This window comes from Cajanus cajan, chromosome 5 (genome assembly GCF_000230855.2).
Source record: "Cajanus cajan strain Asha chromosome 5, NIPB_CcT2T_4, whole genome shotgun sequence".
Taxonomy (NCBI): Eukaryota; Viridiplantae; Streptophyta; class Magnoliopsida; order Fabales; family Fabaceae; genus Cajanus; species Cajanus cajan.
Window position 1 is genome coordinate 71,651,532 of NC_138521.1, and position 24,286 is coordinate 71,675,817.

At 32.5% G+C, this 24,286-nt stretch overlaps 2 protein-coding genes across 3 annotated transcripts; one reads left to right on the forward strand and one right to left on the reverse strand.

Annotated features, from left to right (window-relative positions):
- Positions 1-2,504: 2,504 nt before the first annotated feature.
- ADT1 (arogenate dehydratase 1) lies at positions 2,505-13,903 on the forward strand. The gene is made up of 12 exons (XM_083075911.1): positions 2,505-3,046; positions 3,180-3,472; positions 4,826-4,893; positions 4,975-5,067; positions 5,154-5,354; positions 5,702-5,782; positions 5,871-5,966; positions 11,627-11,704; positions 11,776-11,865; positions 11,943-12,010; positions 12,588-12,669; positions 13,476-13,903. Exons 2-12 carry the CDS (start codon positions 3,199-3,201, stop codon positions 13,530-13,532), a joined length of 1,188 nt encoding a protein of 395 aa, XP_082932037.1. The 5' UTR covers positions 2,505-3,046; positions 3,180-3,198; the 3' UTR covers positions 13,533-13,903.
- A 296-nt stretch (positions 13,904-14,199) lies between these two features.
- On the reverse strand, positions 14,200-17,454 carry LOC109809756 (lactoylglutathione lyase GLX1). 2 transcript variants are annotated; one of them, XM_020373150.3, is made up of 9 exons: positions 17,315-17,454; positions 16,716-16,819; positions 16,504-16,628; positions 16,254-16,318; positions 15,956-16,168; positions 15,446-15,493; positions 15,233-15,340; positions 14,967-15,119; positions 14,200-14,524 (listed from the first exon to the last, which is right to left on the reverse strand). In XM_020373150.3, exons 2-9 carry the CDS (start codon positions 16,802-16,804, stop codon positions 14,483-14,485), a joined length of 843 nt encoding a protein of 280 aa, XP_020228739.1. In that variant the 5' UTR covers positions 16,805-16,819; positions 17,315-17,454; the 3' UTR covers positions 14,200-14,482. The 2 variants fall into 2 exon arrangements, with proteins under 2 accessions (XP_020228739.1, XP_020228740.1); XM_020373151.3 differs by lacking the exon at positions 17,315-17,454 and adding an exon at positions 17,092-17,237.
- Between the last annotated feature and the right edge of the window lie 6,832 nt (positions 17,455-24,286).

Here is a 24,286-nt window from a genome sequence, read left to right on the forward strand (position 1 = left end):
ATTCATTTATTTTATAATTAATATTTTATATAATTAATATAATACCCAGTAAATATATTTCTAGAATTACTATTTTATATATTTAATAATTAATAATTTATCTAATATCTTGAATAATTAATATTTTATATGTTTAATAATTAATATTTGATTTAATGTATTATATAATTAATATTTTGTTTAAGTTTTTACTAATTTTAATTTTGTTTCATAATTAAATATATTTAGATTAATTTGTTTTAATTAAAATTTTTGAAAAGTTGCAACGTGGCACAGTGATATCCAAGTGATAGTTTTTTTACAAAAAATAATTAAATAAAATAAATAAACTGTATCCATGTTATGTGATAAAAGTTGAAGAAGTACATAAAATTTTAAGTTTAAATTCTATTTTTGTCATTTAAATTTCTACGAATAAAAAATATTATATAAAAATGCAGTTCAATTTCTTTCAAAATGATACAAATATGACTTCATACTAAAAATCACTACTTAGCTTAACAATTTTGTTTGGGTATAATGTAATAAAAACAACCTACCTTTAATAAAACAGCAATTTAATCAATAAGTTAATGTATCAGCCTTTGGCACCAGGGAAACTGTTAATGTATAATATTGGTACGTATCTCTAACAATAAGTCAATGTATAATGATACGTATCTCTATCAAATTTTTGGAAACTAAAATTCCAAATTAGAAAAGTAAGAGAATTGGCTAATTTAGTTTCTGAAATTGCATCTAGCTATATATTAGTATTATTTGAAACTAAAAAAGTTCAAATAAATTCCTGAATTTTTTAGGATTTTATTTTAACCCTTAAAATGTTTTTTTATATCTTTAATTTGAAATCTTAAGTGATAATAATAACATATATTTAGAGATGAAAATGAAAAAAGTATTTAACTTTAAAAACTTAAATGGAACCCTAAAATAATTCATAAACTTATTTGAGTTTTTTTTTAATATTTAATTTGAGAAACTAATATAACGAAAAGGTACAAGTTCAAGAGCTAAATTGCCCATTTACTCTAGAAATAATAGGTTTGAAGTAATGTTTTAGCCTTTTAGATATTGAAAAGATTATTAACTTAATTGTACCAAATTGACACCATCTACCATCAGAAGACTAAAGTGATGGTTAGGAAGTGTGACTAATTTTAGAAATTAAGAGAATTTTACTCTTTTTTTTGTTTTTTACTGTAAAATTGCTCTCTTATTCTTAATTTGCATGTTTCATATTTTCAAATATTTGTACAAAAAATGTATTTTTTTATATTTATTTTTATACAAATATTTCAAAACAGGAAATAAATTAAAAATAAAGTAATGTTTTTTGCAATTAATAGTGAAAATAGAAAATAACAATGGAAAATGAAAATGCAAGTAAATGGACCCTGTAGATAATTAGATAAAATTTTCAAGTAACCAAATATGTTAAAATAATATTTTCTCTGTAAATAAACTAGAATAATTATTTTGAATAAGAACATTTTTAAGAGTTATTCTCTGTATATAAACTCCAGCAATAGTATTTTTAGAATTTTGTCTTAATTTCTTATTTCTTTCACTTTATTATTTTCTTATTTATTTTAAAATTAATTTTTTTTAAGTTATCAATTTTTAATAAGAAACAACTTATAAAAAGATTCACATACGGTATTATTTTTCTCCTCTCTTTCGAATGTTAGCAGACAATTTTTTTTTCTCAACCACATCAAACTATATTTTTATTTGTATACTTAATTTCTTTAACCATGTATCTCTTTTGATCTTTAAATTATATTTCCTAAAAGTATATTAAAACTAAAATTTAATAGATAAATATTTTTGTAATTCATCACAGAAAATCAATTGAATATTTGCAATTACAAAGTAATATAAAAACTATATTTCCTTATATCAAAATAAAATATTATTTACTATTAAAATTAAAACTATATTTTTCTATACCAAAATAAATTTTTTAATTGCAAAATATATTGGTTCTCACATAAGTACGCATGCGTCATTTTACAAACATTAATAAGTTGTTAATTCGAATAAAATTAAATTCATATCTCTTAAATAATCAAATCTATATTTTGACAAAGAAAGATTTCTAAGTCAACCTGATTTCTAACATTAAATTTCACACCAATAATATAATCATAACGAAATAAAGAAATAAAAAAAAGTTTATAAATATATAAAGTGTATTATATTATAGAAATTTGTATATATTGTGGATTGAAATCGAAACATTCTATAAATTTCGGGTGGAGTTGCTTATAAGCAACTTTCTATGCCACATTGTCATATCAGTTCTGGTTCATTTTATGAGTTATTTAAATTTTTGTAAAGTTACTTGTAGAAACAACTTTGCTAAAATTTAAGTAAGTCATAAAGTAAACCAGAGCTAATATGACAATGATGTGGCACAGGAAGTTGCTTATAAGCAATCCTCACTACCGGAGATGAAGCTAATTCAAATTAAGGATAAATATGTCTGTGATTGGCACTTTTATCTACTCTAGTCTGCATGTCCCTCTCAGTGAACAAAAACGAAGATCCTCATACTCCAGTCATTTACCTAATAAAAGCAAATGCTGAAGAAAATGTCAAAAAGTACAGTCAGGATTCCTCTTATAGATAAAATGTACATCGAGCATGGTTGGAGAAAATTGGCCATTTTGATGAGCCAAGGGTTAGGCTTGATTAATATTTGTCACTTTGGAGAAGCTAGTCCATTCCATTTCTGTCACGTTAGATACAATTACAATATGTTATATATTAATTATGACTGTTCCAACATTTAGCATTATTACAATCTAAGGAAACTTGTAACTAGCGACAATTCGGTTCACCAACCCGTTTGTTCGCCAACTGTTTGTTTCGTTTTTGTTGGTCATTTTTTTCTGAATTCATTCTCACAGTTGAATCCCCAGTCAAACAAAACCTTTAAACTGGCAACTGGTGGAGGCACAGTTCATAATTCTCTCATACATATATGCATACCATCTGTTCCCTTTAATTGTGGGGTCACCCTTACTCCAAGCGCCAACCAACCGTAATTCTTTCATTCATCCACACTACGTATTACTTAAACAATGTCATACTGTGAATCGCCCAAACTCACCAACCACGACCACTCTCTGAACTCTCAGCTTCTCACTTTCTCTCTTTATTCCCTCACATTGTAGATTGGTTTGCTTCATTTTGATGGCTCTTAAGACTGTATCCATCGGGGCTTGTTCCAAACCTCCTCCTCAATTGGGTGCTGCCAATTCTCTGATTGGGAATCTAAGATATGATTTTGACAAATGCCGCAGATGGGAATGTTGTTGTTTGGGAGTTTTACCTCAGAAAGCTACCACTGCTGTTGAAGATGAGAGGCCCAGGGTTGTCCCCCCTTCAGTTCACCCTTCTGGTGCTGCTGATGGCCTTCTCCAAAATGAGTCAAAGGGGTTTCACAAGGACATAAACCTCCTTCCTAGTGAGTTATATGATTTCTCCCTCCCCACCATAAAATTTTTATTTGTGTTTAATTGGCATTCGGAGAATTATAGTGCTGTGCTGATGATTTAAATTATTAATGTTGCATATATTTCAGAATCAAATTTTGCTTATCAACTAATGTTTATCCGATTGGTGTTTGGAGGGATAATTTTGTTAGTGATGGATGCTTTTTGTTTTCACTTTTCACATACAATTTTGGGGTTGAAGCTGGCAAGGCAAGATTTTCACAGTATACCGCATATGAAATATCGGCATTGAGCTACTTTTATCTTTGTGGGTTTTTCTCTTCCAAGGACCACTTTTTTTTTTAATTAGTATAAAACATAGAGATCAAGTTCTTCATATCCTTGCCATCAAATTCTCCATTCAAATGTTGACATATGAATGTTCTCTCCATTAATAAATAACTAACCAAGCCCACCCGGGGGCTGTCCTATGTTAATGGTTGATGCATCTTAAAGATTTTATTGTAATTCCCTACCGTCCCCCCTGCAGCTGAATGATCTTTTTCTTCTGCTACATGTATTCTTGGTTGAATTTTTGTTGTAAAGATAGCCAAGACAGAAGAAGACCCTACTATGTAAAACACACAAAATCTGAAATTTGCAAATATGTAGAGAAGAGGGAGATGACATGCCATATACCGACCCCCCCCCCCCTCCCTTTTCCGCGGGTCAAACCTCTCCCTTTTCTGACTTGGCTTCTCTTGTTGGAAATGAAAACTGCCAGAAAGAGAAGATATTGTTTGTGATGTGACTACTTACAATTGTAATGTGCTTGTAAGATATGTAGAAAGGCGATAGAGTAATTATGGCATGGAACACCAAATTTTCCAAATGGTTGACGATGTCCATTGCATCTGATGTCATTTTGGTGATCTGTCATCTCATGGACTCAAGGTGACACTGGCTAGACTCTTTTCTCAGTATGATGGCATCAACGAAGAGTGGTTGACATTTTAAGTGTCTATATAGTTATGGTTTCAGATATTATGAATTGTACCAGAACAACATATATGCAATTGAATGATCTTCATGGCTGCTTAACCAATAAATTCTAGGTTATTCGGCTAATTACAACTGTACTTTTCTTATATAGTGTTATCATTATCAAATTGCTCTTTCTTCTTACAGTAAATTAAATTGATGTTTTAGTTTAATGCACTTTGCGCTATGCACCAATGCTAGCATATGCAAGCAGATAAACAAAATTTTATAATATAATGGGTGCAATTTATGTTTTTATGCTAGCAGTAGCCTGTAAGTGATGTAATTACCTTTACTATTTAATTCTTCCTTTTATCACAATTATGTAACTTCAACAATTGCAGAGCCATTAACCCTAACTGACATTTCCTCTTCTCAAAAGGATGGATCAATGGTGCGCGTGGCTTATCAGGTATGATGCTTAATAGTTTCTTTTCGAATAAAAGATTCATGTCATTATTGCCTTTGCTAACAAGTCAATTGGCTCGTACAGGGAATTCCAGGGGCGTATAGTGAGGATGCAGCTTTGAAAGCGTATCCAAAATGTGAGACTGTGCCATGTGACAATTTTGAAGCTGCATTTAAGGTTCCATTTCTTATTTTATTGTATCTTCTCTGTGTATGGGTACCGTACCTACTGCAGTGATTTATTTGTATTCCTCCTCTCTGCAGGCAGTTGAATTGTGGTTAGTGGATAAAGCTGTTCTACCCATTGAAAATTCTGTTGGTGGAAGCATCCACCGCAATTATGACTTACTCCTTCGCCATAGGCTGCACATTGTTGGGGAGGTGCAGATGCGTGTTAACCACTGCCTTTTGGGATTGCATGGTGTGAAAAAGGAGGAGCTCAAAGCTGTTGTCAGTCATCCCCAGGTTGGTTATTACATATAGTTCTTTTCTGTTTTTCCCGTTGTCGTAAAGAGTGAATAAATATAATTATGTTTCCCATTTGAACAAAGTGAATGGGTATGCATGATTCTGCCTTAAGATAGCAGCAACTTCACAATAGTACAATTTATTGGATTGCATCAATCATATTTACTGTTCTGCTAATGGCTAACCTCAACATGCCAACTTTCAAGTCTTTAATTGGTTTTTTATGATTGCAGACTTTTGAGACAGCTGACTCTGTCGCCAAACTAAGCATACCTATTGGCAACCAAATATCTAGCCTTATTAAGAAATTTAAAAATATTACAAAATGATAATTTTACATGCAGGCTTTAGCTCAATGTGAGATACTCCTTAGCGATTTAGGTGTTCTCAAGATTGGTGCACGTGATACTGCTACTGCTGCTGAGGTTTATTTTGAATTTTCTTTTTGTCTTAAAGTAAGCATTGATTAGGTTGTACATTGGCATGTCCTAACAATTACGTTCTTGAGGACAGACAGTGGCCTCAAAATGTGCAAGAGATATTGGAGCTATTGCAAGTTCCCGAGCTGGAAAAGTGTATGGGCTTGACATTCTTGCAGAAAGAATTCAGGTAAGACTTCCTTTACATGTTATGGAAGATTGAGTATATTGCCTTAGCTCATGTTTTTCTTTTATCACAACACGGAATTTAATGCATGCAAATTATTGCATTAGATATCATCTTCACCAAGGGTCAGGAGCTAATGCCTCTTCCACTTATTGATTTCCTTTGAGATAGGATTGGACAATTTTTATTTGATATTTTCTAGAGGTTTGTGCCAATCTTTTACTCTGTCTGTCCTATAATAAGTGTTGTGTAAATAGAAAAAACAAGTCCTAAAATAAGTGTCATTTTAACTTTTCAATATAATATTAATTTTTTTTTCCATTTATGCTTCTAATAATATTGGTTTAGGATGTTGTCGCTGTGTTGCATTGTTTTCAGAAAATAAGATTTATAATAAGGTTATTTTATAAAATTATTATTCTCATTCATCTATTTATTTGTTTTTCTTGCTTTGTGTAAAAAACCTAGGACAACGCTTATTATAAGAGGGAGAGAGTAAAAGGAACCATGGTAATCATTTTTAGAATGAAAAATGCATTGGGCTTTACCCTAATTAATAATTTTCTTAAAATGAATTTGAACATGTTGTATTTTGCTTGGTGATAGCGTTTGTACATTGTATTTGTCATGTGTCTCCTATTGAAATATAAATAAGGTTTCACATTGTTATAATAAGAAGAGAAATAAAAGTTTATAAAATATAGACATACTCCATTGATAAGAGACCTTCTGGGTGATGGTTGAAAGCAAAACTATAAGGATGTAAGCTCAAAGTGAACAATATCTTATTATTGTGCAGTTATGTGTAAATAACCGATAAAAACAAAATATAATTAACTCTCCTCTCGAATAATATATCTCATAGACAAATACCATAACATAACCCTAGTAATCCCTCCTTCCCATGTTTTGATTCTGTGGAAGATTATATCTTGTTGGACCGAGATGTTGATGAAAAGGAAGCCATATATCTTGTTTTTTCCAATCAGTTGTCTGCTTGAAAACTTGTCTTTGAAATGTTATGGCTCAATGATATGAAAGTAGTTTGTTTGTCAAGTATATAAGGCTCTAAGTTTGACGGTAAAGCTGGAGAAAAAGCCTGTAATGTAATGTAACATACAAAGAAAAGTGCAATATGCTAGAATGCCTTGATATGTGACGGTGCTGAAATGTACATGGCTTGATGGGAACTGAGATCTAAGTTAAAAAAAAAAATCCATTAATGGATTGGAAGTAGTTAATTATTAGGAGTATATGTGATAGAAAATAACTGGTTCTATATTAGTAAATCTATTAGAAAGCAATTTTATATTAGAACTGCATGATGGCAGCTATACATAGAAAATACGTACTTAGGAGTGTATATTTGGTGGCTTTTTATCAAAGTGGGGTTATTTTAAAAGTTTATTACATAAATGAGGCTGTTTTGTAAGTATTTACACCTTTGGGGCTATTTACAACGGTGTCGCTATGGCCCATAACGACACCGTTGACACGCGGCATTTTTTTTTTTTGGTTTTGGTTGGGCTGGAATGAGCCACATGAGTGTCGCTATAGGCTTCGCCAGCACAGATAATGGACTAACAAAAATGATGTAGTCCATAGCGACACTCCGTAAAAAAAAATTAAAAAAAAATGAAAATAATAGAAATGTAAAATAAAAATAATAAACTAAATTATTTATTATATATTTATAAAAATAAAATTAAGTGTTCTAAAAATCTAATTTATAAATTAAATTATATGTATTTTTTAAAGGAGGCGCTATGGGCCATAGCGACACTATGTCGGTATGGCCCACAGCGCCACACATTTTGTATTATTTTTTTTTTGCAATAATGAAGTTTTATTTTTAATTTTGCGTCTTTTAATTTTTAATTAAAATTACATAAACTAAATAATTTAAATAAAATTATATTATAATATGTTAAATTTTATAAAAATTGTGGAAAAAATAAGTAAATAAAATATAAAAACGAAAAAAGGAAAAATAGGTGTTGCTACGGGCAGCGACACCATTTTTAATTAAATAAGTACAAAAATAAACAAATTTAATTAAATTTATATTTTAAGTATTTTGTTTAATATAATTAAAAATATATTTTCAGTAATTTGTTAATAAATTTAATTAAAAATAATTAATTATGTAGTTTAAAGAAAATTTATTATTTAAGTGTATTAATATTTTTTTATATGTAAATTTAAAAAAAAAACTGGGCAAAAAATAAGTGAAGGGAAAAAACGTAGAAAAATACAAAAAAAATGAATTACAAAACAAATTTTAAAAAAAAACTGGTAGAATAAATCTGGAGAAAAAAGTGACCCAATAACCAAAAAAAACAAAAATTTTGAAAGAAAAAAAATTAAGGTAAAAAAAAAACGAAAAACTAAAATATAAAAAAAGGCTGATATCGCTATGGACCATAGCGACTTTTTGTCCCATAGCCACTTTTTGTCGCTATAGCCAATAGCGACTTTAGGTAGAAAAAAAAAACAAAAATTAAAATAAAAAAAAAGGCTGATGTCGCTGTGGGCCATAGCGACTTTGTGTCGCTATGGCCCGTAACGACACCAGCTTTTTTTTTTTCAAAATTTTCGTTTTTTTTGGGTTATTGGGTCTTTTTTTTTTCTCCAGATTTATTGTACTAGTTTTTTTTCTAAAAATTATTTTCTAATTCATTTTTTTTGTGTTTTTTATTATTTCCATTTATATAAATAAATTCTATCCGTAGAAAAAATTTATTTTTTTCATTTTTTATTATACACTATACACAATTTTAAAATAAAATATATCTGTTAAAAATTATTATACACTCAACATTCCAGTAAATTATTTTACAAAAAATTATTTAATTCCAGTAAATTATTTTTTTAAATTATTAACTTAATTTCTTTTTTTCAAATTTTAATTTATATTAATTTCTTTTTTTCAAATTTTAATTTATATTATCAATCTCATATAAATTTATATTTATAAATTTATTATTTTTGTAATTTCTTTATTTTATACATATTTTTTTTTGTTTTTTATCTATTTAAATATTTATTAAAGCGGCGCTATGGCCTATAGCGACACTATGTCGCTATAGGCCATAGCGCCACTATTTTTGACGTTTTTTTTTAAATTATTAAAGAAATTAATTTTTCCCAAATTTTAATTTATTTTATGAATATCATAAAAATATATATTTATATATTTATCTTTTCTGTTTTTTCTTTATTTTATATGTTTTTTTCTATTTCTGTTTTTTATTTTTTAAACGGGTGGCGCTATGGGCTATAGCGACACAGTGTCGCTATAGGCCATAGCGCCACTTTCACAAATTCTCTTTTTTATATTATTTACTTATATTTTTTTAAAACTGTCTTTTTTATATTAAATATGTGGCGCTGTAGGCTATAGCGACTTCAGTGAAGCTGTTTTGTGTCGCTATAGGCTGTAGCGACATTATCAATATGGTTTTCATGATTTCGCTGGAGTTACAAAAATGCCACGTGTCACCTGTGTCGCTATGGACCATAGCGACACCGTTAAAAAGTGCCCCAAAAGTGTATATTGTTTAAAATATACCCCATTTATGTAAATAAGTTTGGGAACTGCCGGATATGGTCAATCAACCATATTTGGTAGTAGGCTGTGTAATTAGGGAGGGTGTAGTTATTTGCAGTATGTCGACAGAGAATACTCTGTAGGAGACTTTTGTCTCTAGGAATGCAAGTGTATTGTTGTATTCTATGTGATTTCAGTCTCCAGTAATATATTTTGAGTTAATCGATTGGTGTTGTATCATTTTGCTCCAACCCGCCAGATCTAAAAGAGGAGGTTTTACAGCCAGCAAATTCTTCATTTCAGCATGACTAAGGTGATTGAGCATATGTATTTGTTGGAGGAAAAACATGAAGGGTTGGAGCCAAAATTAATGCTAGCTTGGTAGAAAAAGAAAGGAAATATGGAAATTTCCATGGCTGAGAGGTTGTTTGACCTAAATGAGGAAGGTATTGGGAAAATATGTGGAGGAAGAACATGAAAGTTTCAACCTTAAAAAGATAGATTTTGCAGGAAATGGGTCTAATTCAGATTGTCCTCACAACTTCGATGAATATTTTATGATAGTCAAAATGGTGGAACTGCCTACCTTAACTTTTAATGGAGAAGATCGCATTTGATGAATGACAAGGGCCGAAACCTATTCGTAAGTGCAAGACACAAGTGATGGTGACAGAATTACATTGACAACACTAAGTATGGATGAGTGAGTTATCCATCGGTTCAATTTATTAAGAGACACCAAGGCACCTTTGACTAGGGAAAAATTTAAGATAGCCATGGTTGCAAGGTTTGGAAGGAGAAATGTTGAAAATACTTGAGAAGAGTTGAAAAATTTGAAGAAAACAGGGACAGTGGATGACTATATAAAAGCTCTCAAATTCTTGTCTTCTCAATTGAGGAAATGCCAGAGGTGTGAGGACCAATACTTGGGTTATTTTGTAGGAAACTTGTGACTTGAAACTGAAAAGAAACCACATTACCTTCAAACCTCAATCCAGGCTCAGGCCATGCAATTGGCACGGTAATTAGACGTAGAAACTTCACATATGTCTTCACCTGTGGGTAGTTGTGGGTGGCGGAATGGTGGTAACAGTTTCAGCATTTGTGGGCGTTTGGCCATTGAAAAGCAGCACAGGAGGAAGCAACATGGGACCCGTCACAGTTTCAAGTTCTGTGTCTGCCTTATCTAAAGAGAGCAACAAATTGAATTGAGGAAAAAATCAAAACATAGGATTGAGTAAGCCAAGAGATTCGCATGATAAAATTTGTCTTTCCACTTCAGCATCTTTTGAGCAAAAAAGTGACTAGAGATAGGTATAATTTTAACACGAAAAGTAAAGGCCTACGCCATCTAACATACCAAGATTTGATGGAAAGGAAAAGCAAGGGTTTGTGTTTTATGTGTGGAGAAAAGTTCTATCCCTTACATCAGTTGGCAGAGAAACAACTAAGTTTGGTAATTTTGAGAGATAATGAAGCCCTACATGAAGATGGAGAAATAATTGCTATTGAATGGATAAAAATAATGAGAAAGAACTAGTTTCATGCATTAATCCATGAGGACAAGGAGGATTTTTCAGCAGCCAGTAATGATGGAAACTAAGATCCAAGTTAGTAAGGAAAGGATTCATTAATGAATTGGAGGTAGCTGATTATTAGGAGTACATGTAATAGAAAATAACTTTGTTTTGTATTAGCAAGTCTATTAGAAAGCAGTTCCATATTAGAAACTGCATGATGGCAATTATGCATAGAAAATAACTGTTATGCATTAGGAGTATATATTTGGTAATAGGTTGTGTAATTAGGGAGGGTGTAGCTATTTGCAGTTTGTGGAAAGAGAAAATTTTGTAAGAGACTTCTGTATTTGGGATAGCAAATGTATTGTTGTATTGTGTGTGATCATAGTATTCAACATTATATTTTTAGTTTATCAGCTGGTGCTCTGTGATGGCTGCTCAAAGAAAATATAATACAGTTTTCATGATTGCATTATTCATTGAGGAATACATATACTTTAAAAATAAAATAAAATCCTTTCTCCATAAATACATGTTTGTAGTTGCTGGCAAGTCAAGATTAAAGTTTAGCTGATTCATTGCAATTTTGATAGGATGAAGATGAGAATATTACTCGTTTCTTGATCCTTGCAAGGGAGCCTAGAATTCCAGGAACTGACAGGCCCTATAAGGTATTCAAATTTTAGGTGTTTACATTTATATTTTTAGGAATTTGCTGATGAGTTCATGACTTTTCTCTCAGACTAGCATTGTTTTCAGTCTAAAAGAAGGTCCTGGTGTACTGTTCAAAGCCTTGGCAGTTTTTGCTATGAGAAATATTAATTTGTCAAAGGTGGGTTATATTAATTGAAATTGGTCTTTTGAAATTAAAACACATTCATTACTCTTATTTCTTTCTTGTAAATTCAGATAGAGAGTCGTCCACTGAAGCAGCGCCCGGTAAGGGTTGTGAATGATTTAAATGAAGGGACTGCTAAGTAAGTAATGTTTACTGTTCAAGATTTGCCTCAGTAAAATTCTGGGTGTAATTTTTTTAGTTTAAATGCAAGTTGACCTGTGGTTCATGCTTCATAATTTATCCTGTGAACATTTATGATGATAATGGGAGTGTGGATGGAGTATACAACTGATGGGCAAGAAGCTTGTTAGAGTAAAAATGGGAGGGCATATGACATAATTCATGATATGTTGAAATCCCTAGAGAGTCAAAGTACTATATTATCAAGGGTGTATTTGGGTAAAAAGCTTAATTAAACACTTATTTAATAAGAACTTGTTCGTAAGGTTGACTATGAAATTTACTGAAATAACTTGAAAAAAAAACTTATTTTGATAAGTGTTTCCATTAACACTTCCAAGCACCCACCGATATATATCATAGCTTTATTATAAAAAGCTTTAAAAAATTCCAAGCCTTCGATTCAAAAACTGAAAGGAAAGAGTTCTGAAACGGGGTTCAGTTTTACTTCATGATTATGATATAATGACTCTGGTATTTTGTTTGGAAGTGTATTGCAAAACTATAATTCTGGCATAAAACTTTTTTGGTTGCAGGTACTTTGACTACCTTTTCTACATTGATATTGAAGCTTCTATGGCAGAACCTCGTGCACAAAATGCTTTAGGACAGTTGCAGGTCTGCCCGCTATCTCATAACTCGAGTTTAATATTTTATTCATTTTATTCCTTATTGAGTCATATTTTTTATTTATCTTTTTGTCAGAATCTATAAATTTCTTATGCAGGTGTATCTGTATAATTATTTAATAATACGTGTTTTTTATTATTTATAAATAATGAGTCTAATTAGTCAATATTGAGTTTTAGAAACTAACAAAAGGATGACAAATTTTGTAAAAAGTACTTTTATTAGATGATAAAAAAAAGTAGAAATACTTTAGTAGTTAAGAAAAATAATTAAAATTAATAATGATTGAGTTAGTTATACTAACTACTTTTAGTATTAAATATGTCAATTTACACCAACAATTTATTCGAGTAATATTAGACTCTATTTCTCTAAATAACATCTTAAATTTGAGTTTTGTAAATAAAAAAAATATGGTAGAGAAAAGAAATCTTGTTTCTCGCAACTTGCTTGACCCGTTTGCATATTTCAGAATCCTGCTAGGAAACCGTTTTTGTTTTGTTAAGCAGCGCACCAGTTTGATAAATTTACTTTACTAACTATAACTCTTTTTCCATATCAGTTGCGCAGCACATTGTTAAAAATCCTTTAACTACTCATAATTCGTGCATAATCACAAAACCCAGCGGTCCTCGCTGTTTTTACAAAAAAGTAAGATTGATTTATTGTCTATGTTGACTAACTCTTTAACCAAGTTGACTAGTTGAGGACTCTTCAAAGGTAGCTTTCAAATTAAATGCTATCTCTAATTGTTTTTAACATCTGTTTATTTATTTATTTCATTTCCATTTCAGGAATTTGCTAGATTTCTTCGAATTCTTGGTTGTTATGCTATAGATACAGAACTATAAAGTGTTAGTGCCTTAACTAGGAGCAACAGTCAATGCTGTTCATTTTGCTGATAACATAAGCAGCTACTACCAGATGTTCATCTTCAATCAGTAACATGGGGAGAAAGTATCCTTTAAATGCATTGCCCCACTCACCTCTTTCAAAATTCTTTTCATCTCCTAAGGAGGTGCTGTGGAGTATCATCATAGTTTTGACAGCGACGTGAATGCTGCTACGGGCATCGTCATTGTGTAATTTCTTTCTCTTAGATTTTAGACCCTTTATAATAAAAGGAATTGCGATGCAAACTTAATGACCAAGGTATATAAATAACGACTCTATTGAATTATAGCAAATATATGAGTGGCTTGCCACCAAAAATTTTCTTCCATTAAGTGCTCTACCAATCAATCCACAATGATATGACCCCATTACATTTTTTATCAAGTTGGTGTAGTGATTAAGATGTGGTTCCCACTTTGATTATTTGTTACTTCTAAAGAAAATTATAATACAAGCTATCTATTTTTTTATGTTATTCATGTTAAAATCTATTCAAGCTTTCAGTCTAATCAAAACTCAAAAATAATACTTTGTCATGTTATTTAAGTTATCAACTAAACTTATCTCTACTCATGACATCAACCAATTTAATATTTGATTTAAACGATTATACAATTGAACAAATTGATCCGAACTCAGCAACTTTTCTAAACCATTGCATAAACTCACTTTTAAAACACTGTTCAGCAGGACTCGATATATGATAAATTAGTAGATTAATCATAGGTAGCATGCAAGATGAGGTTTCAGTTGTGCTTTCAAGTCAACAAAAGAACCTCACTAAAGCAAGCAAAAGCAAACATGTTGATGACTGGTACACTGATACCACACATAATAATGATACACTGCGAGACAACTTAGCCATACATAAGCAACAGAACTATTTATTTCGCGTAAAGCTCGCCCTTCACTTCAGTTCCTTCAAGAAATCAACATTGTCAACCAAGACCTACAAAGTTCAAACAAAATGAATCATACAAACTAATTATTAATACGACGAAAGAATAACAAAATAGGAGCTGATACGGGCCATGATGAACATGTTGAAAGTGTACGCCACTTCACTTCTTTGTTCACATGTTAAGAAAGAATCATCACGTGTTAAGAACCTACCATGAGATGTTTTCTGTTCTATATTAATGATCATATATCAATTCATATCTAGCTCTTTAGAACAATAGTTTTTGCTCATATCCAGCATAAGTAGTTTCAAAAGCACAAAAGGTTTGTTCTCAAAATAATGCAAGTTCCGTTAAACCAGCCACTTAGAGGTTAGCATATTATCCATGTTTGTTTAGGTCATGAGACAGAATCTAGAACCCCAGCCTCTCCCTTTTCAAACATTAAGTTTACATGACACTAGATATTGGAGGTTCGGATAGGAGGCTTACAGTTTTCCATCCATCAGGATCTAAAAACGCAGTGATTTTTGTATTAAGGCCAGGAATTGGCCCTGGTTGGCGAGTAATCTTTCCTCCAACCTCTTGTATGACTTGGTCAACCACCTCAGCACTCTTGTATACATCATCAGTACCAACAGCAATCTGTTATATATGGCACACCAATTTTTATCATTAAGGAGTGCAGAAACTGAAAAAAGTATAGAAAGCCAGTTTAGGGCTTCATGAAGATCAGGTAATACAACCTATTAACAAACCTGTGCATAAGCATTTCCCTTAGAGTATTCAGTGACACCATAATTATATGTCAACTCCAACACAGTTGTCTCGTGCTCCTCTCCATACCCGAGCATGGCTATAGTGTACTGTAGGACATGCAACATGTTGCTAGTTACCAGAATGACTCACATGAAAAATGTTCCAGCTAGTAAGCATATGTATATTGCAAAGATATAGGCAAGAAATTTCACCTTGTACTCAGGTTTATCAACCTTCCTCACCAACTTCATGCCCAGAGCCTGTACAAAATATGACCCAAAGGAAAATTGCCTTAGTTAATAAAATGCATTTGATTTAAAAAAAATTATAATTCATCAAAGCAGTTTTGTGATTCTACTTTTGTGCTTCACAAGCAAAAGCTATCAATTCCTACTCCAGGTCCTTTGTTGGTAACTAATCCAAATATGTTCCATATAAAGTAGAAGATCAAGTTTCAGTCATTCTGTGGTTGCTACAAATTGCAAACCACAGCAACACAGTTAGCCGATCTTCTAGTCTTGTAACCCACCGAAAAAATTCATCAATTCAATAAAGACGGAATGAAATGAATAAGAAGAGAACTGTGCAACAAAGTTCACACTTCACAAAAGAATTCCCTTGTAACTAACTAAAAGCCATAACATAACAGAAACCTGAAATAGTTGAGTTTTAACATGACTAAACTATATTAAAACAAGAACACAAACAAAATGGACTGTTACCTTTTCATAAAAGGTAATTGAGCGCTCTAAATCACCAACACGGAGCATTAGTTGACAAAATGGGTCATTGACTGTAGGTCTTTGGATGAGTCCAAAAGTGTAACCATCAGGATCCTTCACAAAGGCGATAACAGTAGTCCCACCCTGAACTGGACCAGGCTCCCTAGTGATGTTTCCACCCTTGGCTCGGATGTGTTCAACCAATTTGTAAATCTAAAAAATTGAAGCAATAAACAATTCAGTTCATTCACTGCTTAAATAGATACTCAAACTTTTTTAAAAGTGGATTTTGTCTTACATCTTGAGTTGCAATTGCAAAATGTCCAAAGCCATCTCCAATGTCATACGAGGTCACCCCATAATCTGACAGAAAGAAAAATATACTTAAGTAGTTACAAGAAAAAATACATGTAGTACAACACATGCAAATATTAAGCAACTGACAGAAAAACATTAAAACTGTATCATTGTACCAAAAAACTACATATAATCAGAGAACCACTGATCAACACATATGCAGCTAGGAAACTGTTATTAGAGTAACATACTATATGTTAATTCCACAACAAAATGGGTTTCTTCTGGGCCAAATCCAAGAAAAGCATTGGCATATTTCTCCTCCGGAATATCTCTTTGCCTCAAAAGCTTCATCCCAAAACATTCTGTGTAAAACCTGAAAGAACAATGAGGAAATTTTAAGCATCTAATTGAACACAAAGAACGTAATAATTAACAAGAACCCATGTCACAAAAAACCAACTTGATGGTGCGGTCAAGGTCACCAACACGGTAGACCACATGAAGCAGGCGGCGATTATCTTTCTTTGCCCATTCCAACAAGTCAGCCATATTCAGTGTCTGCTTCTGCAACACAAGCCAGAAACAATTAAACAGAATCTCCCAAAAAGGTTTTACAGTTACAGTGCATAAAAACTATAACTTTAACAAAAACAAGCAAATTAAACCCCGTCATTCTGCATTAACAAAAAGTGAAAAGATATGATTTAGTTACTAAAGATGCATAATATCATAATTTTAAGCAAGCAAAAATGTCACAGAAGAAGATGGGAAAGCCCGATAACTGGTCCAGATCAGTTTGTTTTAAGACTTAAACAAGATACAAAGAGGTAGAGTACCAAGCTTATGGCATTGTTAGGAGCATAGCACCAACATCAACAGTAAATAAAACCTCTTAGGATCAGAAAATATGAACAAAATGTCACGTTTAGAAGAATGGGGTTCTGGGTTCAAGATAATTAAACCAAATAAACACAACACCACAAGAGTAAATCATGTGATCTCAGCTGAAACACAAATTATAATGAAAGAAATGTCTGAGAAATTTGAGAGGTGACTAACCAGTAGACTGTTGTGTGTGTCTAGAACGGGCGAAGTGCGTCAATTTATTATTCACACGAACTACTTTTTTTTTATTCAAAACAATCGAATTTAATACAGCGTTTCACAATCACAGCCCACGCCGCGTGGCCATAGCAATCATTTTTATACTTTAAGAAATAAATTACATTCATATTCCTCATTTTCTAATGAATTTTTATTTTATTTTATTTTATTTTCTTATAAAAAATCTTGTGCCGTTTTCAAATTAAATATTTATTTCTTTACCAAAAAAATTAATATTTTATTTTATTTTATTTATGTATGTATAATCTACTATTTCTCTCGAATATTATTACTAATAATTCGTTTTAATTTACATTTGAAATCTTTAAAAAAAAAAATGCAGTGGATTCAGCCCAGTGATTATAGAGTACAGTAAATATTTGGTGTACAGTGTTGAAATCGAGACACTGTGATGTGACTGTAGTAATAAGCATACCAGCAAATCAGTCTCAAGATCGACAATTGCACTTGATATATGAAAACCAATTCAATCTTTAAATAAAAAATTACTAAATACATTAAATTTTAAGATTGTCATTCTCTCGATTAGTTTTAATTAAAAATTAAAATTTTAACACACCACATTTGTAAGAATAACGGGTTTTTTACAATAAGAATAATATGTTTTAATACAAATAGTTTATTTTTAATACAAATAATATTTAGCCAATGAAATTCATCCTGTAACACACTCGTGAATTATATTTATGGACAAAAAATAGTTTATCTTTATTTAGTTTTAAAATATTTTCTCTAATTTATGCAAATTTAAAAAAATAAAATTTACATTCTTCTTAATTTTTTATTTAAAAATATTCCTATAGTGTATGAGAAAATTACTGATATGCTCACACGCTCATATGGAATATATATATTTATTTTTAAAATAATATGGATTTCTTATAAACTAAAAGCAAAGCAGAAAGCACTTTGCGTTGTAGGGTCACCGACTCACCGCTTTTCTGTGAAGCTTTGGTTCATCTCGCTCTTATTGCCAAAACAAACACAACTTTGCCAAAATCATTTTTTTTTTAAAGTAGAATGCTTTAGTTGTTTTTGTGTTTTGGATGGTTTCGACTTTCGAATAAAGTCGTGATCTTCCATACCACTTTAGTACTGCTTTGTCCGGAGATTCCTCTAATTTGTGTCCGATTCCTACCCCTACCCTTTTTTATTTACTTTTTTTTTTACAGAAATTAATTTATGTAACGTAAAATCATACCAAAATTAATTTTTTTAATGTAATTATATCTTTTTATTTGAGTGGGAACACTTATATCATTTCATTCATAATAAGTAAATACAAATGAAAATCAAATCAAAGACATGCGGACTAGCATGAAAACATCATGCTTTCGTAAGTTATCAGAGATCCGATTTACTTGTCTCCTTTATACATTGTGATCATTAATTTCTGTAATGTAATTAAATTAGTTATTGCATGTTTTTATTTTTTAAATTTTAATTAAATAACTTAATAATATTTATGAGTTTTCTTTTACACCAAATAATATTTAAGAATTGAATAATCTGTTAAATGAAATGTACATATTAACATATTAATGTTGTTTATTTTGACATTTAATTTTTATTTATTGTGAAAAACTTCAAGTTGAAAAACTTGATAGATAATACATAAGGGGAAAATAATAGATAAAATAAAATACATCAACATAATCAAATAATATATATATATATATATTAGATACAAAATAACACAATAAAAAAATATTTATAATTATTTTTCTTTTTCTAATATGCACAACTCACTTTTATGTTTGTTGTGCAACTATCAATGTATTTTACCATAAAATTTAAGTATTAGTCTTTTCAGTGACCATTAGTTGATCAAGCATTGTCCAAAATATCTCAAATTTTTTCAAATTGTTCCTAGAAAAACACAACTAAGTATTATTAAAGTGTAATTACTATTCAATACTTAACAAATATATTTGTGTGAATTTTGTGTGTACTTATCAAATAACGAGTCACTTGAATTATACTTGTCTAATTGTTTATAGGAGATGTTATGAAGAATCTTCTTCATATGCAAGTATGATATACGGATGAAAAATATGTGAAACCAAATAATTTATTTGTCCATGCATTGTGTTAAATTAAGGACACATGCTTCTTTAGTGATATTGTCAAAAATGTAACCAATATACTAACCAAAGTTTTAATTACATTCCGTAGAAATAGACACAAAAATAGTACATTTATCAAGGTTGCAAAACAAGCATCAATAATGATGCATCCATTAATGTGTCACTCTTATTAATAAGGATGGTGAAACCTGTCAAATGTAGCAAAAAACACTTGGTTGCTTAGATGTTTTTGACCCAAGTGCATGCACCATATAAGTATCACAAGCAATTGAATCACGTGTGTTTTTCTACACTTTGATGTCTCAATTAATGTTTGGTCAATGGTAACCTTGATTATATGCATGACGTACTTGTGTCTCTTTGTCTAACACAATTTCAAGAAGAAACGTATCCTCCTAGTTATAAATAAATGTAGAAGAGATGACCCATCATCTAAAGTGATATGGCCATCTCCTTTACTGAAAGATGGAAGGAACTAGTCTCATTCTACAACCATTCAACAAAGATAAACAAGACACCAATATCGTGATTGCTGAAGTGACATTAGCCTAAACCTCTAAACATTTCTTATTACATTTTCATGCTCAATCTTAAAAAGCAACATTTTAACATGGCTAACCACCTTGAGCTTGTGATAGTTATCTTATCCACAAATGTGTGACAATATGATCCATAAAGGATCACAAAACATAAAGTTTTCTAGACCTCTTTAAAAATTAGTGGCTAACACCTGACTATATTGTTTGCACCTAAGGCTTATAATAGGTCGTGCTCATTCAACTCCATCAACTTTAAATATACCTGCCTCAGAAGAAATTTCTTATATATATATATATACATATATATATATATATATATATATATATATATATATATATATATATATATATATCTAAGTACATGTATACCATATTTAGATTTATCGCAACACATGATATTACATAAATAATTATTTTTAAAATTAGACGTGTAAATGAGGGAAAATATTTGAAGAAAAAATGCAAATTTGACCTGATACTATCGAGAAGTCATATGCGTTTATAACATTATCGAAAACTAATTCTACATTTCAAATGTATGGAAAAACTAAAAGAGGAGAGGGAAATGGTAATAATGTGAAAACTGAAAGAAGAGAAAAAAAAGTAATGAAAAATCAAAAGAATTAAAATTACTTACTAAAATAAATAGAGAGAAAAAAAAGATATAGAAGTACATGCAAAAATTGGAGAGAGAAAATATGTATAAAAAATAAGAAAAAAGTATTAAATTGAATGTTAAATGTAAAATTAAAAATATTTTAAAATTTTATTCATTTATTAAAAAAAGTGTACATTAATTTATATATATATATATACCATGAGCCTTTTTTCTTATCGGTCGAAAGTAAGAAATTAATTTTCGTAGTACAAATTCGGCCCACTTAAAAGAACAAGCTATAGTACAGTCCTTATCCTATGTCTCTCAGGCCAATAAAAAGTCAATACCTGGGAACTTTTTTTCCCTATTGTCAAGTATTAATTTCATTCCCACTCTCTAGTTGCGGATGTAAAATGAATGAGGAAGAAATAACATATTTAGGCAGTGTTTGACCTATATTTCTTAAAAAGTATAAGGTTTTTTTAATAAAAAAATATAACCTTTTATTTTAAAAAGTCTTATAAGATATAGTACAAATAGTTTAGGTTACCTTTCAAGCCAATAGAAAAATAGTTTCTTTTTGTTCATTAAAAGGAGTTACTTTTCTTCTTCTTTTTTTTTTTTACCTTTTTAATATTATAGTTGAGTTCAATTTATTCATTTTCTGGATTGAAAAGAAACTTAAAACTTATAAACTATATACTATCTCAGTTAATGCAACTGAGTTGAACGTTCGGAATTCCACATAATGAAATGAAAATTAAATCCAACTATACTATAAACGTGTTTTGTTCTTTTTGCTAACACTATCTTTTTATATGAAAAACAAGGGAAGAAATCTCATTCTAAAGTCAGGATTACCAACTTTAGAAATTACTGCGTTCGAATGCAAAGATGATATTCTAGTTAATAAGATTGAACTGTATATAGCCATTGCAATGAATCTGAAGCAAGAACAATTCTCCGCTAAATTTAATTTATCGGCCCTCGTTCGATTCTTTCTACATTATTTATCTATACTATACATAATAGGAATACTTCCCCCTATAACTATATTTTTCGTCTCCACATAATTATATCTTTAATTATTAAGAAAAAATAATAATTTTAGTAATCTATTAATTAATTTTGTACTGTCCGTACCGCGAAGCCGAGCTCCGAGCTTGGCATCACAACACAAGATGAGGTCGGGCACGCGCTACGCGACGTCAGCTCGGCATTTAAGCAGATCATAACTGATCTCGAGGGATCTCGCTTCAGACGAGATCCACTATCTAATCTTATCATATCTTATCTCAGGCTCAAGGCCCAAAGCAACCCTAATTCACACTAAGGTACGTGCATTACTTATACGAGATTCATACTCCCACAAACACTAACTTTAGCATCGGAGTCTCTTTTACAGGTACCACCCCCATCTTGGAGCATCAAGTGTACCAGCGAAGGAGGCTCACCAATCTTACTCGGAGGATCAGCTCTACAGCAGATTTCCGGTAAGAACATTTGGCGCCCACCGTGGGGCTGATCAAGACAGCTCTTATCGGCCACGCTTATGGTATTCACCAGAAGCCATAGCAGACGCGCAACAGACGACGCAGATCACTCAACTACCATGGACAACGAAGCCACATTGAGGAGACTGATCGACCAGGTCGAACAGATGCAGCAGCAACACGACGCCGATCTGCGAAACATGCGTGCCCAGCACGAAACCGACCTAGCGACGATGCGGACCGCCAATGAAGCCGACCTGGCAGCGCTACGCGCCGAGAACGAGCGAATCCGCGCTCAACTCCCTCAACACCACTCTGATCATCCTCCTCATACGAGCAACCATAATGAGGAGGAGGAGCACTCAGTCTCCCAATCCCGGACTGCAACTAGGGTCCCAACCCCCAGACCTACTTCACATCGGTCTCATGCACCGACGCACAAGCCGACCCATGAAGTCAGCAAGGCTCCTACTCATGTCGCGGGGGATCAGGCAACCTTCCGCCGCCACCCTTTTGTGGATAGCATTATGGAGACACCACTCCCTCATGGGTGGAAGCCTCTCCACCTCGACCGCTAAGATGGCACGACGGACCCAGACGAGCACATCGACCTGTATACGACACAGGTAAACCTCTACACTAACAACGATGCTATTTTGTGTAGGGTTTTTCCAACCTCACTGAAGGGGGCCGCGCTCAACTGGTACACCCAGCTACCTGCCGAGTCAATTGACAGCTTCGGCACCCTGGTCAGACAATTCACAGCACAGTATACGACGAGCTGACCTCATCACATAACATCAGTTGCCCTGGCCAGTCTCAGACAGAGTGACGACGAGCCACTCCGGACGTTCATGGAACGATTCGCCGCCATCTCGGTAAAGATCCGAAATCTGAATCCCGAGGTCGCACTACACTCCATGCTCATGGCAAAGCCAGGACCTTTCGTCGATAGCCTTTGCCGACGACCTCCTCCCGACATGGACGAGCTCCGAGCTCGCGCTGCTGGGTACATCCAGATGGAGGAGCATGCCGAGTTCCGCAAGGCAATTCGCGACAAACCACAAGGAAAGCAAGACCAAGGTCAGGCCACGAACATTTAAAGTTGGCGACTTGTTTGGCGATTACGGGGAGAAGTAAGAACAGACCCCTCCAAAGGAAAATTTGGAACTTGGAATTCCACCCACCTTAAATTTTATTTCTCTTAACTTGTAAATTCAGGTGATGTACTCTTTTTTCCTCCTCAGCCTTTTTTCCCACTAAAGAAAAGGATTTTTGGCCAAGGAAGGTTTTAACGAGGCACACCTCAGAAATAAATCTTCAAAGCAACTCCATTCCCATACATTTTCGGTATTGGCACATTAACCATGACGACTTGCCAAGGTCGAGTTCGAACCTTGATGTTAAAGTCGAGTTCGAACCTTCAAATACAAATTACGTTGCCAAGGTCGAATCCGAACCTTGATGCCAAGGTTGAGTTCGAACCTTGAGATCACATTTTCTAACTAAGGTTGAGTTCGAACCTTGAGATCACATTTTCTTAACCAAGGTCGAGTTTGAACCTTGATATGCCAAGGTCGAGTTCGAACCTTGAGATCACATTTTCTTAACCAAGGTCGAGTTCGAACCTTGATATGCCAAGGTCGAGTCCGAACCTTAAGATCACATTTTCTTAACCAAGGTCGAGTTTGAACCTTGAGATCACATTTTCTTAACCAAGGTCGAGTTCGAACCTTGATATGCCAAGGTCGAGTCCGAACCTTGAGATCACATTTTCTTAACCAAGGTCGAGTTCGAACCTTGATATGCCAAGGTCGAGTCCGAACCTTGAGATCACATTTTCTTAACCAAGGTCGAGTTCGAACCTTGATATGCCAAGGTCGAGTCCGAACCTTAAGATCACATCTACTTAACAAGGTCGAATTTGAACCTTCAAACAATAAATTTGGGAACTCCTTAGAAGCCCCTTTGCTCTTACATCACTCGGCGCTTGGGGGGCAAGTGTACTGGCCAGCCGAGTTGTCGACTTGTCCCTCACCAATCTGCTGACTCGGTCAAAGGTTTACCAGCCTAACCAAGCAGTAAGCTCATTATTGCCGAGCTCCTTAGCCCGACCATGAAACATGAACATCGGAACACCACATCGGCCCAAAGAGGCCACGTCATCAAACAAATAAAAATACAATCTT